General features: G+C 41.6%; 1 protein-coding gene across 1 annotated transcript; it reads right to left on the bottom strand.

The window, feature by feature from the left end:
* Nucleotides 1–3,674: 3,674 nt before the first annotated feature.
* On the bottom strand, nucleotides 3,675–13,437 carry zc3h12aa (zinc finger CCCH-type containing 12Aa). Its single transcript, XM_008322701.3, has 6 exons — nucleotides 13,264–13,437; nucleotides 10,861–11,301; nucleotides 10,026–10,168; nucleotides 6,791–7,025; nucleotides 6,503–6,609; nucleotides 3,675–6,187 (listed from the first exon to the last, which is right to left on the bottom strand). Exons 2-6 carry the CDS (start codon nucleotides 11,226–11,228, stop codon nucleotides 5,283–5,285), a joined length of 1,758 nt encoding a protein of 585 aa, XP_008320923.1. The 5' UTR covers nucleotides 11,229–11,301; nucleotides 13,264–13,437; the 3' UTR covers nucleotides 3,675–5,282.
* Nucleotides 13,438–16,144: the final 2,707 nt, after the last annotated feature.

Here is a 16,144-nt window from a genome sequence, read left to right as displayed (position 1 = left end):
CCCACACACACTCTACAATTAGCTCTTTGTGGCCTAAAGAACATAGAATTCTTGGACACAACAGGTGACAAAAAAAATCTCTCGTTCCATTTCCTCCTTTATGTAGCTGCAAGAAATGAAGAAAATGTAGCTGCAAAAATGTCAAGTTCCAACAAAGTATCGACCAGAGACTGACGGAGCACGGAGATCGCAGGGATATTTACGGAAGGTCAGTGACCTTTGGAGGGAGGTTTGTCTCATTCTGTTATTTTATAAATTATCGTCACATGTTGTGTCTCCGTGTTTATTACAACAAACAGGACTGGACGTTAGCTCTGGAGACAGAAACGATCTGCACTGAGAAGATAGAGTGGAGAAGAAGACGAAAAGAAGGACAAAATGAAGACCATGATGATGATGAAGAGTCATCATCATCATCATCATCACGGTCTTCATTTTTCATCGTAAACATCATGTGACCTTCATATGGAACCCATTCAGTATAAACAGCTGCTGTTTGCTCAGCAGGACTGTGGGATTCGAACCAGCAAACCCCTGACGACAAGTCCTTTTACCACCAGGTGATTGGCTGCCCTAAGGATTTGACCCCCAGGGTTGGGGTCATGGCTCTACATCAGGACGATTCAAGTCAAAGACGATTCTGTGGCTGAATCGTCGTTGACTTTTTTGTTTTTATTTAAAATGTGTTCTTCAACAGTGGTATTTTATGTCGTTGTATTTAAAATGTGTTCTTCAACAGTGGTCCCCAACCCCCGGGCCGTGGACCGGCACTGGTCCAAGGCCGCAGATTAAGGACGCATAACTTATCTGATTCTGACCACTGCTCTATAACAAAACTGGACTGGACTGGACTGGAGGTGGACCACATTTGTGTAAGGACGTGACAGCAGGTGGCGGCGTCTCATCGTCTCCGATGACCGACTGTAAATTCACACGACATTGCGGTAAATAAAAGCCGTGCCGTGTAAACAGTAAATTAATTTTTTCTTTTTCCAGCGACTGCTGAACGGTGGCGACAAAACCCGAGGGCTCACGTTTCAGGAACGCCCACGTTTACTTTGAAACCAGAACGTTCTGCACAAATGAAATTGGAAGAAACGTTTGTTCCTTTTCATGACGGATGTTTCCATGGTTTACACAAAAACCACAAAAACCACAAAAACAAAAACAAAAAAGAGATTTTTGGAATTTAATACGGAGTGGAGTGAAGAGTGTGTTTACCAAACGTGAGAGTCCAGGTTTGAGGTTCAAATCCCGGCTAACCAGTCAGTCATGAGGAGAGCAGCCCTCAGGTCGGGGCGGAGTTAAACCCTCAACTGTCCTCCAGCCCATCACAGGGTCACAACATGACGTGTACAGTATATCCCATAATCCCACTTGTTGTTGACAACGTTATAAAAATAATGTGATTACTGTGAAGAACTTCTTTTATTTTTGTTTTTTCTTTAAATTTAATTTTGTAAAAATATTTTTTATGAATCAAATTAATTCCATGTGGTGTGGTTCCTCTAGGAATCGAACCCAGGACCACTACACTATGGAACCACACGGGACAGAGACCAGGTTTACCTGAGGCTGACCCAGGACAAACAGGAAGTAGCGGAGGTTTTCGGCTTCACTCATGACGTCAGAACGACAAATACAAATAACAATATTGGGAGCCATAGATGTGGACTGTGTGGGATATGGTGACATCTAGTGGTGAAACTGTATGTTGAACACCTGTTCAGTAAATAAGCAGTTCTCTGGAAGCAGCTTAAAAATCTAAGTTTATTTTATTTTATTTTATTTACAGGCCTATGTGCAGCAGTAAGTGACGTCACAACTTGATCCGGCAGCCATGTTGGCGGGTAAAGTTTGGTGTTGATACATTAAGGATAGTGAGGACACAAGAGTCACTGATGATTTCAGCTGCTGGAAACAGACAAAATTCTGACTTTAAATCACTGGAACTGTGAGTCTGAATAAACTCCATGTCCACCAGGGGGAGACATCAGTGACTCAGTGACCTGTTGACGTTAACCCTCCTGTAATTATAAGAAGATACAAAAAACAAAAAACAAAAACAAAACACTAGGAAGATAAAAACAAAAACAAAAACAAAACACTAAACATAAATGACGTAATTAAAATCAGTACATTTATTAAGTAGCGCCCCCTGTGTTCACTGTGTTATCTGTTTGACCGCAGATGTTAGTGTAAACGAACCCTGTGTTGGGCCGTCCTCACCTGATGGTTCCAGCCCTACAACATCCTTCAGCTTGTCCATTTTCCCATCGGTCACCGCGGCAGTGATTTTTACACCGGATGTCCTTCCTGACGCAAAGTTACCTGGGACATTGGGACCAGGTGGTGTCGAACCGAGAACCCCGTGGTGACAGGTGGGGTTCATGTTCATGTTTTGACTTTAATTTCCTGGATTACCTGCAGGGGGAGGCAGATCTCCACCTTGGTGCGGCCCTGCAGACGCCAAAGCAAGGATCACGTGACGGTTTCTCAGAACTGGTCGCGTTTCCTCAGTGTGTTCTAAACAAGACGCGATGTTTTATTGTTCTGTGAATCATCCAGTCACGAACAGTTTAACGATGTGACACGAACGTTTTTCTTTTTTGTTTGATGTCCCCCCCTGCCCCCCCCTCACAGACACACAGACAGGTGTCGACAAACACAGCCTGCAGGCAGAATTAAGAAAACCCGTTCGTGATCATTAAAGTTGAATATTCAAATGTGCAGCTGAGGTCAGGAGCTCAGGTTACTGCGTCACGGCAGACACGAGTCCACGAGCAGACGCGGATGACGTGATTGGCCTACAGCCCTGATTACGTCACAGACGTCCGTTTGATGTTAATTCAACAAAAACCAGTTTCTCATGGACACTTTTAAATATTTGATGACGGTGTTTTGGTTCATTTTGGTCTCTGCACCACACGCTCCAGACATCAACAACCAACCAAATCAATCACAAAGTATTAGAATATATTGTTTTTTTGTACATTATGTACATTTCACAGAAGTCAAAGGAGAGAATTTCAGGTCAACTGTAGGGAGGAAACACGTGGAACTCATGAGGAAGTCTTCTTATTTATTTAAAAAAAAAAAAAACCTGAAGCAGAAATGAACCAGGTAATTCTGAAGAACAAACATTCACTTCTGTTAAGAGCCTGGGTTTTATTACCCTTTTTTAATCTTAATATTTTTAATATTAAATTAATGTATCATATATTTAATGTTAATATTATTATTTTTTGTCATCACCTGATGGTTCATTGTTCAGTCTGTGTAATAATCAGGTGAAATGATACTGAAGTTAAAGTAAATAAATAGTAAACATTTAAACTACTGTAACTGTTTGGCAGTGGTTCCAAATGTAGGGGGCGGGACCCCTTTACTGTCAACTATAAACTGTAACATTCGTTCTGATGGCGTTCCTTCACAGAAATGAAAACTAAACTTCTAAATGTGAATGAGTCAAAAAAAAAAAAAAAAGAAAAAAGAAAAGAAAATATTTCAAAACCCAGTCAGGGCCGATTGTTGAGAAATTCGGGGAAAACACGTTGTGAAACTCTGTAAGAAGATTCAGTAATTTACCATGTTGTAAGAAGAAAGTGAAACAACGGCAGCTTTCACTGTGAGTGCGGAGAATATCTGCACAGATCACAACAACAACAACGAGGTTTTCATTTTTGTTGTTACATCTTTTGTTTATTTATTGCCACCTACTGGTCTCCACCAGGGGTGTTATCTCACAGGATTATTTACAACAGGTATTTCCACTGGGTGTTAGAGAACATGAATTCCACTTGATATATTTTCTTTGATAAATGGGTCAGTCCCACAGTAGATCACGTTTCATCACCACTTTCTGTGAATGTTCCGGACACTGATACTGCGCTGTGGAAAACCGCTGCAGGCACAGCGACGCATTCCTTCGTCCCATTTACCAGGAACAAAGTATTTTCCCCCTCGTCCACTTCCTTGTGGGAATAAAACTGACGGTAGGTGACAACACTGAACACTCCAGCAGGCTGTTCTGAGAACTGCAAGTATTTAATACTAACAGCAAGTCTTAGTTAACAAGACCTAACACGTAGTACACGTAGATCACATTTGACACAATATGCATCAACAGCCCAAGCTCTAGAACCTCAGTCAGAACTACGTTTGTTCCAGAGAACTTTGTTGATAAGATCACATTTGACTACAATGTCAAAAACCGATTCTCCAAAATTCATTTTCATCATTATATAAAACCAGTTTGAACGCACCACAACAAAGGACTAAACGTCCCGCCTCGAACCCTCGGATACTCGATAACAGCAGACAGAAGGTTAAGAAAATAAAACTTAAAAAAAAAAAAAAAATCTATTTTACTCCCAAGAATGTTTCTGCCGGTCCATCTCAAAGTACCAAATACCTACTCTTCTCACCAGGAGGAATTTCCAGCTACTTTAATAATTAGGTTGATTTCAGTGTTGGCCTGGGCCAAGTGGTTAATATTCTTGCCTTACAATAAAAAGGTCACACGTTTGACTCCACGTCTGTGGCCTATACAGAAGTAATTCCAGAAAAGAAAATCAGACACATGAAGATGCATCACCTGAGTGTTGGAGGCCACACAGTGTGAGAGTGGTTATTGCTCTTGCCTTACAATAAAAATGTCACACGTTTGAGTCCTGGTCTGTGGCCTATACAGAAGTAATTTCAGGAAAAAAAAAATCAGATATGTGCAGCTGCTGCGTGATCCTGAGTGTTGGAGGCCACACAGTGGGAGAGTGGTTAGTGCCCTTGCCTTAGCCAGAAGATCAGGTTCAAGTGTGTGAATGGTTAAGGCAGGACAAGAACCATTAATTTGTGAACCAGAACTTTTACATCAACCGTTTCCAAACGTTTTCTCCGTCTCAGTTTTTAGTGTTTTTAACAGGGATATTTTTCTAACTTTGTACGTGAGCATCTAATTACATTAAGTAGCTCAGTGAGGTCAGAGGTCACTCTGATCCTTGTCCTTGATCGATCAATGCAGGTTCATGTGATTTCGCATGAATTCATCCAATCAGGAGATTGTGTTCACGACAGGAACCAGTTCCAGACTCTGGTTTCTAGTCCAAAAAGGCTTTTTCAAAATGTTGTTTTTCTTACAGAGAGACAAACCAGCAGAAATTCACATCAGAGTTCATCAGAGGCGGCCACAGAAACCGTGACCACGGTGACGCTCACACGGTCTGGTAAAAAAAAAAACGCAGCTCAAGCTAATACTTCAATCGTACATGTGTAGGTCTCAGGTCTCAGAATATTCCTCGCTGAGTCTTCATGTTGAGGATCTTGGCAGCCAGCTTCTCTGCGTCCATCAGGTGCGGGAACAGCTCCATGACCCTGTCCACCTCCTGAGGGTTGAAGATGGCCTGCAGCTTCTTGCGGAGTTCCATTCTCCGTGGATCGCCGGACGGCGGCTGGTGGCCCCAGGAGTGGAACTCGTGAGCGGTGAGCGAGCTGCGGGGGTGTGAGGAAGAAAGACCCTGAAAGGGATCTGACCAGTAATTCTGCTGCGAGACTCCAGTGTAGTGGAGGGGCCCAGAGAGGCTGTGGTGGTGAGGCGCCCCCGGGGGGTAGATCTGAGGGTAGTTGGGTTGGCGCTCCGATTCCCACTTCCTGTGATGTTGCTGTAGAGCAGCGTTTGGAACTTGTTGGGAAAAGCAGGAAGGGCCGCCGCCGCCGCCGCCATTTTTCCCAACATGCATTGCTTGCTGCTGTGACCTGACCCTGGGGGGGTTGCCTTTGTAATGGGAGTGATCAGAGTACTGGCTTTCAAAGGAGCCAAAGCCTGAATCTAAATACTCCTGAGACATGTTGGGGTAGTACAGACTGGGCATCAAGTGTGACCAGTCTTTCTGACTCTGGCCTGCAGGGGGCAGGTGACTCGAACCCTTCCCAGGATCCTCTCTGTACAGGGGATGGTTGTCGACGATGTGGCCGGGATGCAGACCGTTTCTGCTGATCTCTGCAGGAGCGTCTGGAGGGTGGGGGGCGTGGCCAGTGTCGGGCTGCCCCTGATTGGCCAACGCTCTTTTCTCGTCTTTTGAAGTGGAAATCTGGGCTTTCTCTCTCAGTTCGTCAGCCAAAGAGAGATAGGGCTGGTTGACTCGCTCGGGGTGGTAAAACTTACACTTCATACCGTAGGTGCACTTCTTATCTGAGAAAAGAGGAAGTACAAAGAAGTATTTAACAAGTATCTAAGAGTAAATCACATTCACTGGTGAAAAAAAAAAAAAAATCTGATCTTCATTTTCTAAATCTTCAAATGCAGGTAGTGAAACTTTTACTCCCGTTTTCCCAAAACAGGAAGTGATTCAGAGATCATTGGATCACTGGAAAAGTCTACAGTTGTACTGTTTTTCGACAGCTGTCCTCCACACACACACCTCACAGCACAAATGACCCATGGACGCAGACCGGCCCACGCCCCGGTGGTTGGACAAACTTGGTTTAACCATAAAGACGGTCTTACCGTATGGACACAGCTGCCTCTTCTGCTCCGGGGGCAGAGGGTTTTTCCTCAGAAAGTTGTTCAGACTGGGGCCATGGCGACCCAGGGGGTCATCAGGGGGCATGAACCTGGACACACACGCACACACACAAATCATGCAAATTGAGACTGTTGATAATGCAGGTGTCGCCTTAATGATGTTTCCCTGAAGCTGTGACATTTCCTCAGGAGAGTCATTAAGTTCTGAAAGGAGATGGTGGAACACCAGAGGCTCAGGCGGAGATCCGGAGAACCGGACTAATTGCTTACTTGTCATTCACAAAGGAGTACATGAGCAGCCGCTCCTCGATGCATTTCTTCCACTCGGGCCGTTCCCCCTGGAGGTCCCGGTACGTGTCGTTGGAGATGATCACGCCGTCCAACTCGTACGCCAACTTGACGATGAAGCGGTCGTCGTAGCAGACCACCCTCTTGCCCCCGACTCGACGTGACGGAGTAAAGACCACGATCTTGCGTTTTTCCAGCTCCGTCAAGATGTGCTGATCTGAAAGTGCAGTCGATACACAGGTTATTTACGCAAACTGTGGGGAGAAAAAAACGTTTGTTTTCACAACGCTTCAACTTGTAGTAGCCTAGCATGTTTGTTAGAAATTCAACTTCAAGTCACTTAATTAATTGTGATTAATTCAATTATTTTTTTTATCATCTGACATTTGTTTTTTTACAGTTATATATTTATTAGCGGTGTGTATTTTCAAGAATCGATACGATACATATCGCGATATGGGGCAACGACACACAATGTATTGTAATATATTGCGATACCAGAAGCACAACAATATATAATATTGCTATATATCACAATATTATACATGGATATTTTCTTATACTCCTAACATTTATGTACACAAAGACACATTAAAACGTGTGGTTTGTTGGAAACTTCCCTCCGGAGATCAAAGACTCACTTTTCATCTTTTAATTATTTCTCCAAAATTCAAACTGAAGTGACACACTTTTCAGGGAAAGAACGCCCAGAGAGTCATCAGTAACCTCTGGTATAATCAGATTATAATTAGCCCTAACCCTAACTGAGCCAAACACTTGTTTGCTAAGCTGTTCTTCCTCATTTACATGTCAGGAATCACATGAGCCCCGAATGTAAAAAGTGTTCCTTCTGCTGCCGGAACATGATGATTCACACGCCAGCGTCGGTGTCATGGTAAATAAACAACGTGAACACACTGGGAACTGTGCACTTTGGTTGTTTCACATCAACAAATCAATCATTACATTTCGCAGCACGTGGAAAACAACAACATCAGTGTTGACTTAAAAATAAAATGTGCTCTTTTATATAAGCTGGTTAATGTGTAACCAACACCTGGAAGTATACAATAATTACCTCCACAAGTATTTTTATCACACAATAACAAAAGTTTTTATTACTTTTATCACTACTACTCTGTTCTTTACTTGTTATAAATAGATTTGATAAGTATTGGAGGAACAGGGATGACATCATCATGTCCTCAAACATTTTAGACGCAGCTAAAATTGCTGCAGCTCTCACATGAACAAAACAATAATACTGGACTCTTATGTGAATATTTTCATTTTAAATCTCTTACTAACCACGAAGAAGCTTATTAATATCACAGTACTTTGATTTGGAAGTACCTCAGTGGTAACTTGGCAGCTGGTGGACTTGAACCTAAAACCCTCTGGACTACTTCCTTAACCGCCAATCCACTACTACTAATAATATAATAATAAAATAATAAAAAACTAAAATAATAATAATATATTAATAAAACAGTATATAAATAAAATAATAAAAAATAAAATAATAATATTATAATAATAAAACAATATAAAAATAAATAATAAAATAATACAAAAATAAAATAATAAAAAATGTTTTATTTATTGTTCTTTTGTTCATATAAAAACAACATAAAAAATTAAATATGCTACTTTTGTTTAAGTAGAAAACCAGACAATTAATTTGGATTAAAAAATTCAATCTTATATTGCATTTTTATGTAAATCTTATCATATGATATCAGTAATATCGTATATCATATGATATCATATCACACAAAGCTTAAAGCGGCTGCTGACCATTAAAAAAAATGAAATACAGAATACACAAATACGATCGAGTGATTTCTTCACACTTCAACTATTCCTCCTTTATTGCCTCCTTCACTGACTGCTGATGATTGACAACACTTCAACTGCACCCTGAACTTCACATTTCACAAGGTGTGGAAGTCAAAACACGGCTGAACTTCCTTCTGGGGCTTTCCCAGGAACGGGAGATTTTTTACTTCCTTGTTCTCTTACTGAAAATAGCTCTCACCTGACTCCACCCTGGCTGCACAGTTACCAAACACCGAGAGTCACAAGGTGGTGATGACATATCAGTGTGAAGGAAGAACAACCACTTACACTTTTTCTCAACTTCTTCTTCCAGCCAGGACAGACTGGTTCTGAAAACATGGCCCATTAAATGTAGGATAATTGATTAAAAACCATTAGATGCTGAAATGCAGACGTGCAGTAGGATTCAGTTACAGGAAATGAGGCCCTGTGTACTGCACAGTACAACCTCAGTACTACTGGTGTTTGGTTTTAATCCCGTGTTGCGACAGGTCTCTCAGGCCTCGTTTCTGCCGACTCATCGTCCTGTTTTTCTAGCAGGACTCGACGACAGTGTGGACTTTGTAGTAAAGTATTTGCCGGTGAATACAGTTCTTAGTGATTGTCATGAATGACTTTGTGTTGTTTTAAGGCCGACGTGTTGGTGCGTACTCAACTGCAAACACTTCAAGGAACACAGCGATGCATTGTGGTGTGTTGCTAGGCTACAGAGAGTGGTGCATTCATGGTCTGTTCTACTGTAGAAATTCAGATTGTGTTCATCTCAGTTTCTCTGCATGTATTAAAAAATGAACACAGACTGAGCCACTGCAATCTGAGAAGGCCGGATATCAGAGGAGGTCATGACAAAATAAACCCATGAAGACAGAACAACCATTCACACTAACATTCACACCTGCGGTCAGTTAAGAGTCAACAATTAACCCAATCCCTAGATTGTTTTTGGACACACACACACAAACACACAAGGACCAGTATTTAAGAGCTGGGATTTGAACCTGTAACCATCCAACCAAGGCAAGAGCACGAACCACTTGACCCCTGTTTTACCTCCAGCACAACAATTATTTAATCTGTGGCCAAATATCCTGGCTGGATAAAAACTTCTCAAATGTATTTATTTATTTTCTGACATTTCAGTTCCATAGTGTAGTGGTTAGCAGGCCTGCCTCTGAAGCAGAGCGTGCTGGGTTCGATTCCCAGAGGAACCATGTGCTTTGTTATCAGCATACTAACACAAGAATTTCCCAAATATGGGATCAGAGGAACCATGTGCTTTGTTAGCAGCATACTAACACAAGAAATTCCCAAATATGGGATCAATATAGTACAAATTATTATTTTTATTACGATTATTTTCTGTGTGACGTTCGATCACCTGTAATGGGGGCGTCGGGCCGCGGCAGCTCTTTGCGCCAGGAGGGAACGAACACAGTGATGCTGTTGTGACCTCTCTCCAAAAAGAAATTCACGGCCAGCTGGATGCCGTGGCAGGAGAAGACTTCCTTGTTGCCGTGGCTGTAGGAGACGCAGGTGGGAGAAGAAACAGTGAGTACAGGTGAACGGTGAGTGTGAACAGTGTGACAGGAAGCTGTGGAGAAGACAAACACGGGAGGACAATCTGTCTGACGGAACCTTCCCCCGAACGTGACTCACTGTCAGGGTTATATGTCAGACCTCTTTTTGTCTCCGGCGAGGTGGAGACCGCGAGGCGTGTCACCAGGAGGAGCTTTTATTAAAAACATGCTCAGACGAGGCGGCTTGTGGAAAATCACAGGCACTTCCTCGTTTAGGAGTCAAGTCAGAGTCAAAAGTCAGAGTCAAAAGTCAGAGTCAAGTCATTAATAATTTTATAATAATTTTCAGTTTGCTCAGTCCTGACATATAAGTAACGACGATGCAGGCTCTAGACCTGTAGGTGGCAGTAATGCATCCCTAGTTCGTTAGCCAGCCAGAAAAACAGCAGATGTAAGAACATCGATGGTTATTTTTTAAATACCTGATGGCATATTTAGTTTCTTTCCCCTGCAATAGCTTTCCACCCCTCTAGGGGGCCCAGTCACTGTACCTATTGATATTGCTGTTTTGAACACCACAGTTAAATTCAGTAGACGACGTCTATCAATCTATTTCATATTTTCACACAATCACCATAACTGTGAACTCTGTTACTGACCTGGAAATAATTTTTTTTTTTTCTGAAGTTTACCTCAATGGCCACGTTGCTGCCGTCAATCACCACAGGCCTCAGCTCTGTTTCCACGTTCTGCTGGTGGCTGGGCTGCGGTACGTTCCGTGGTCCGAGGGTCCAGCTCGGAGGCAGCAGAGCGTCCTTCTGTCCCGTACTCCTCTCATCGCCTTCAAAGACGGAGACGCAGGGAGCGGAGCTGGCATTGCTCCTCACCAGCTCCCCCAGGACCGAGTTGGTGTCCGTGCTGAGGCCCAGCTTCCTCAGAGCCGACCTGACCTCCTCTGAGGAGTAGCCCAGTTTTCTGAAGGACTCCACCCTGAGCTGGAGCTCCTCGCTGTCGGGTTCCAGCAGGCCTGCGGCTGAGCTCTGACTGGGAAGTACCTGGTCCATGATGGAACATCTAGGCCTCGGTTCAGCTGCATAGATGCATTAGTTCCTCTCTAGGCTCGATCTCATAGATCACCTGGAGAAAGAAAAAGGTTTATATTTAAATGGAAAGGTTTGATAACAAAGAAAAATTACCTTTTGTCAATGGAACAATGTTTGATGAGATAATAAAAACAAACTTGGGGGCGGGGGCTGGGCGGTTGGCCATTAGTCGTCAATGTCCTGACAGAGAGTGGAGATTAAATACTGAATCCTATGGTTGCTAAGCAAGTTAGGAAGATGTATTATATTCTCTTAACCCTGCCTCGGAAGCAGAGGGTCCTAGGTTTGATTCCCAAAAAAAAAAAACCACATACTTGCTGTTAACACAAATTTTCACAAATATGGGCCAAAGGTCATATGATTATATCAAAATACACTGTAAAAACAAATTATACTCTTACATCACTAGGGCTGAAAACAGATTAACATTTTTAATCTGATCAACCACAGAGAATCTTTGGATTAATAGGGATTAATCACAATTCATTTCGAATTAATCCTGATTAAAATTCATCTGGAATAACCATGGTTTATCAAGATGAAAAATGTAATGATCTGATCTCACAGGTTGGTCCGCCTGATTAATGTTAATCTTGCGCAGCGTTCTTCATCGTCTGCTGTGACCGTGATGACAAACAGACACCTGGACCAAACACGTCCGTGTCTCTGTCTCAGCGACAGCTGTGTCTTCTGTCGATCCAGTTTTTACACCTTTAAATAAACATTCACACCATATTCTTTTATTTTAGTGAAGAAAAAAAACCCCCGAAGTCTTTTTCATCCTGGAGAGATTTCAACTCACAATAAAGTTTTATGGCACCGTTTATTTTATGGCTGCTCTGCAAAAACAGAGGAACTCTTAAAGGCATGAAACTCTGGCAGCTGTGGGTGAATATTAGCTTAGCGCTAATGCTTTTTTTTTCGCATGTGTCAATACACAAAATCATTAGTGTTGATTAGAACGTGGTGTTTCGGGTTGAATACGGACGAGGAGAGCCCCCTATAGGCGAGTGAAGTTTTCTGAATATAACACAGGTCACTAATAAAGCCATTGACATGTTTTGAGCAGCAGGGCTTGAACAGGCGACCTTCTTGCAGTAAGGCAAAGGCTCTACCCGTCATACCACTATTTGGCGCTCTCTCTCTCTCTCTCTCTCTCTGTGGTACACACACGCGTGGGTGAATATTTCACATATTTGTCATTCATAGTCAGATAAGTGACTTCTACCTCATGTCAACACCGTACTTTGATGACGTCAAGTATATTTATACTTCACAAATGCACTTCTTAGCGCTAACTTAAAAAAACAAATTAAAAAAAATACTTAGTAAGTACTGTAAATGTCATGTTGTCGTCAAACCTAGAGGAGGTTACTGTGAAGAAAACTATTTGTAACACAGTAAACCACCCAATACCTGATCGCTGTAGTAATACTGCACAGTACCCACGTCACTGGTCTGAAATATTTGATTTAGTTACTGCCAATAATTTGTCCCCGTTCCTTTTTTCAATTCAATAAATACTTTTCCCCTAGATAGTAGCGGAACAAAATGAGAGAGTGTCTTTCTTCAATTCCTGCGAATATGTCAGCATTTTGTTCAAGTCAACAGGTCCAGATCTAAACTCTGGCTTTAAAATGTCTAAAGTACTACTACTTCACAAGTATTACGTGTAACAGCAAGTCTATCCACAGACACTGTATCTGTCAGTGTCAGTGTCTGTGTCGACCACTGTACAGTACTGAAACAGCTGCTTTAAACAGTACTATGTGTAACAACACGTAGTACTTCTACGCGTACACACAGGACCCCGAGCAGGTAAGTCGTTATCAGTGAAGCATTACTACAGTAGTGTGACAGTTGTGTGTGACTTCTTCGTGTCTTAAATGTCTCACTTCTCCCTTTCTGTACTTTTTTAAACCCCGACAACAAACATCGCTACAGCGGGAGAAGAGAAGCCGAGTGGCCGAGCGGAGAGTGGAGTGGAGCGGCCTACCTGTGTGTCAGTGTCTCCTTCAGTCAAAAAGTCACCGCTGTTCACAGAGCAGCTGCTTCTACATGAAGTTTCTTCTGACTGATCAGCGCCTCCCTCCTGACACACACACTACACACACACACACACACACACGAACGAACGAAGGCACATTTGCATAAGACCGACGACTCCTTTTCCTCCCACTGATAATCAGTCACTGACCTGGAATACAACCAGAACGGACTACACTGTTTCAAAGTCACGTGTGTTTTTTTTATTTTTTATTTTTATTATCAGCCACACTGTTGTCGGACAATCTTTAACCTACTGTCGCTTTAAGACCGAGTATAAAAAAAGGCTCCAATGTGGAGAGAATAAATCACAACTATAAAGTCGCAAAGTTGGAGAAAAAGTCGTAAATTTACAAGAATAGCGTCGTAATGTTACGAAAGAGAGAGAGAACAAAACAAACTTTGAAAGAAGTCGTTGATTTAAAAGGAAAAGCCTCAAGTTAGACAGAAGTCAAATGCGGAAGTTAATGAAATGTATAAAAACAAAGTCGCAAATTAATGTAATTTTATAAACAACAAAAGTCGTTAATTTACAAGAATAACGTCTTAATATTAGTGTAAAAAGTTTGTGAGAATTAAGTCGAATTATGACGATGAGGAAAGTCGTACGTTTTTAGTAAAGACGGTACATTGTGAACGTTGTGTGAGAATTAATCTGAAATCTGAAAAAAAAAAGGTTTAACGTCTAAGACGGCGAGGTCGTAACGTTTACGTGGCAGTAGATGGCAGTAGTGTATAAAATATCAAAGGCGACGACGGCGGAATGGGTCTCCCCTCCCCGAAGAAAAGTCATTTGTGATAATTATAATAATCATCGTTAACACTCTAGCTTATAACTTTAAACCGACTGAAAACAACGACATTAATTTATTCTAAAGTAAAGAAAAATAAATAAATGAACAGAGAAATTGTGACGACGGCATTAAAAAAAAAAAAACAACCAAATAATAAGGAAGTGAAAAATAAAGCGGTCATTTCCTGCAGGTGTTCCGGATTCGAGTCCGCCACATCCCAGACAGGAAGTGCTACGTCACGAGTGACGACTAAATAAACACAAGACATAGTTCTTAGAAGTCTGTATTTTTTTTCCTATTTTACTTCCTTTGACGTCCTCAACTATGAAGTGTCAATAAAGATCGGACTTCAGACGTGACGTCACTATTTGTCAAACATGGTCAGGTCGAATTTACATAGAGTATGAGAAAAAAACCCTCTTGTGAACAGTGAAAATTACTCATCTGTGAGGGTTTTTTAAAATCTAAATCTAGATCATTATTTATTATAAGTCTGTAAACCAGTGATGTCACGTCCTCCAGATCACGTGTTGAAACGTAAATCTACAGAAATCTCAACTTCAGCCACACAACGTTCTGCTACATACGTACGTTCTGCTACATACGTACGAACGTATCTACATTTTTTTACGATATATATTTTTTGAATCTGTTTATTTATTTCCACTTGTAAATCATCCTACATACAAACGTATCTACATTTTTATGATATATTTTTTGTTTATTTATTTCCACTTGTAAATCATTTTGTCACTTTTTTCCCCCGTAAATTAAAATAAAATATTAAATGTCAGTGTTGATACATCGCGATCACATTTACTGCGACGAAAGTGGGCGACCGATTGATTAGGAGCAGCACTGGAGGAGTTAAAATATTCTAAAAAAATAAATATATATAAAAAAAATACAAATTTATGAATACTCCCAGAGTAGCTTAATATAGCTTAATATACTACGTAATATAAATTAGGTAAGGTTTACCATGGCATGTTCACAGATCATGCAATGCTACATTATGCCCGCTAGATGTCACCCCTGCCTAATTTATCCCCATGCAGAGGTTGAACCTCATGATTGAAGTTGCTGGGCAGCAGGCGGTTGTCAGTGTGTGTATATAGTGTGTGTGTATAGTGTGTAGTGTGTATATAGTGTGTAGTGTGTGTGTTTAGTGTGTGTGTATATAGTGTGTGTGTGTAAACACCTCTTTGTGTACAGGGTTAAAGGCATGGTGGAGCCGGGATCACTCAGCGTGGAGCTGGTTAATGACACAGACACAGCTGAGTTCCACAGAGTGGAGAAAGTAATCAGGACCAGTCGCCACGTGACTTCATCCTTTACAGGGCCACACTGCTGGTCCCAGGTGTCTGCAGGGCCATGAGCTGCACACACACACACACACACACACACACACACACGCAGGCTGTGTCCTGTGTCTTCAGAACTGTTTCAAACCTGATCCAAACCTTATGCATCAGTTATTAATAAACAGCTGTTTCCCATCTAACAGCAGTTCATGCCTGGGATCCCCAACCCCTGGTCCGAGGACCGGTACCAGTCTGTAGATATTTTGATGTTGCACCGCAGTACGAGACATTGAAAAAATATATACTTTATTTTTTTTTCTAATTTACTTCATTCAAAGAGAATCCACTCACTATTTACTTTCTTAATTTGAAGATGATCTGTAACAGAAGTCCAAAAAAATAACTTGACAACCATAACATAATTACCTATAAAAAGCAATGAGTCCATGTTTATAAATCTTTTTGATGAAATATAATTTTACTAATTATATCTTGATCATGAAGTGTTTGTGTATTTTTTTAATTTAAAAATTAATCAAGCGAGCCAGACTGAACCTCTTAGCCGCGGGCCATATGTTTGACACCCCTGGTTTAAAGCCTCCTCTAACTGCCCTATAGTCAGAGCCCATGTTTTCCGTGCTACGTGTCTGTAATCTTGGAGTATTCCTGTCTGGAACCCTTGGCTTGGCGCCCCACATATTGACCCTCCCTGAGTGAAGTGAAGTGAAGTGAA

This window comes from Cynoglossus semilaevis, chromosome 13, assembly GCF_000523025.1.
Source record: "Cynoglossus semilaevis isolate Cse_v1.0 chromosome 13, Cse_v1.0, whole genome shotgun sequence".
Taxonomy (NCBI): Eukaryota; Metazoa; Chordata; class Actinopteri; order Pleuronectiformes; family Cynoglossidae; genus Cynoglossus; species Cynoglossus semilaevis.
This window is presented reverse-complemented; position numbering and strand designations above follow the sequence as displayed.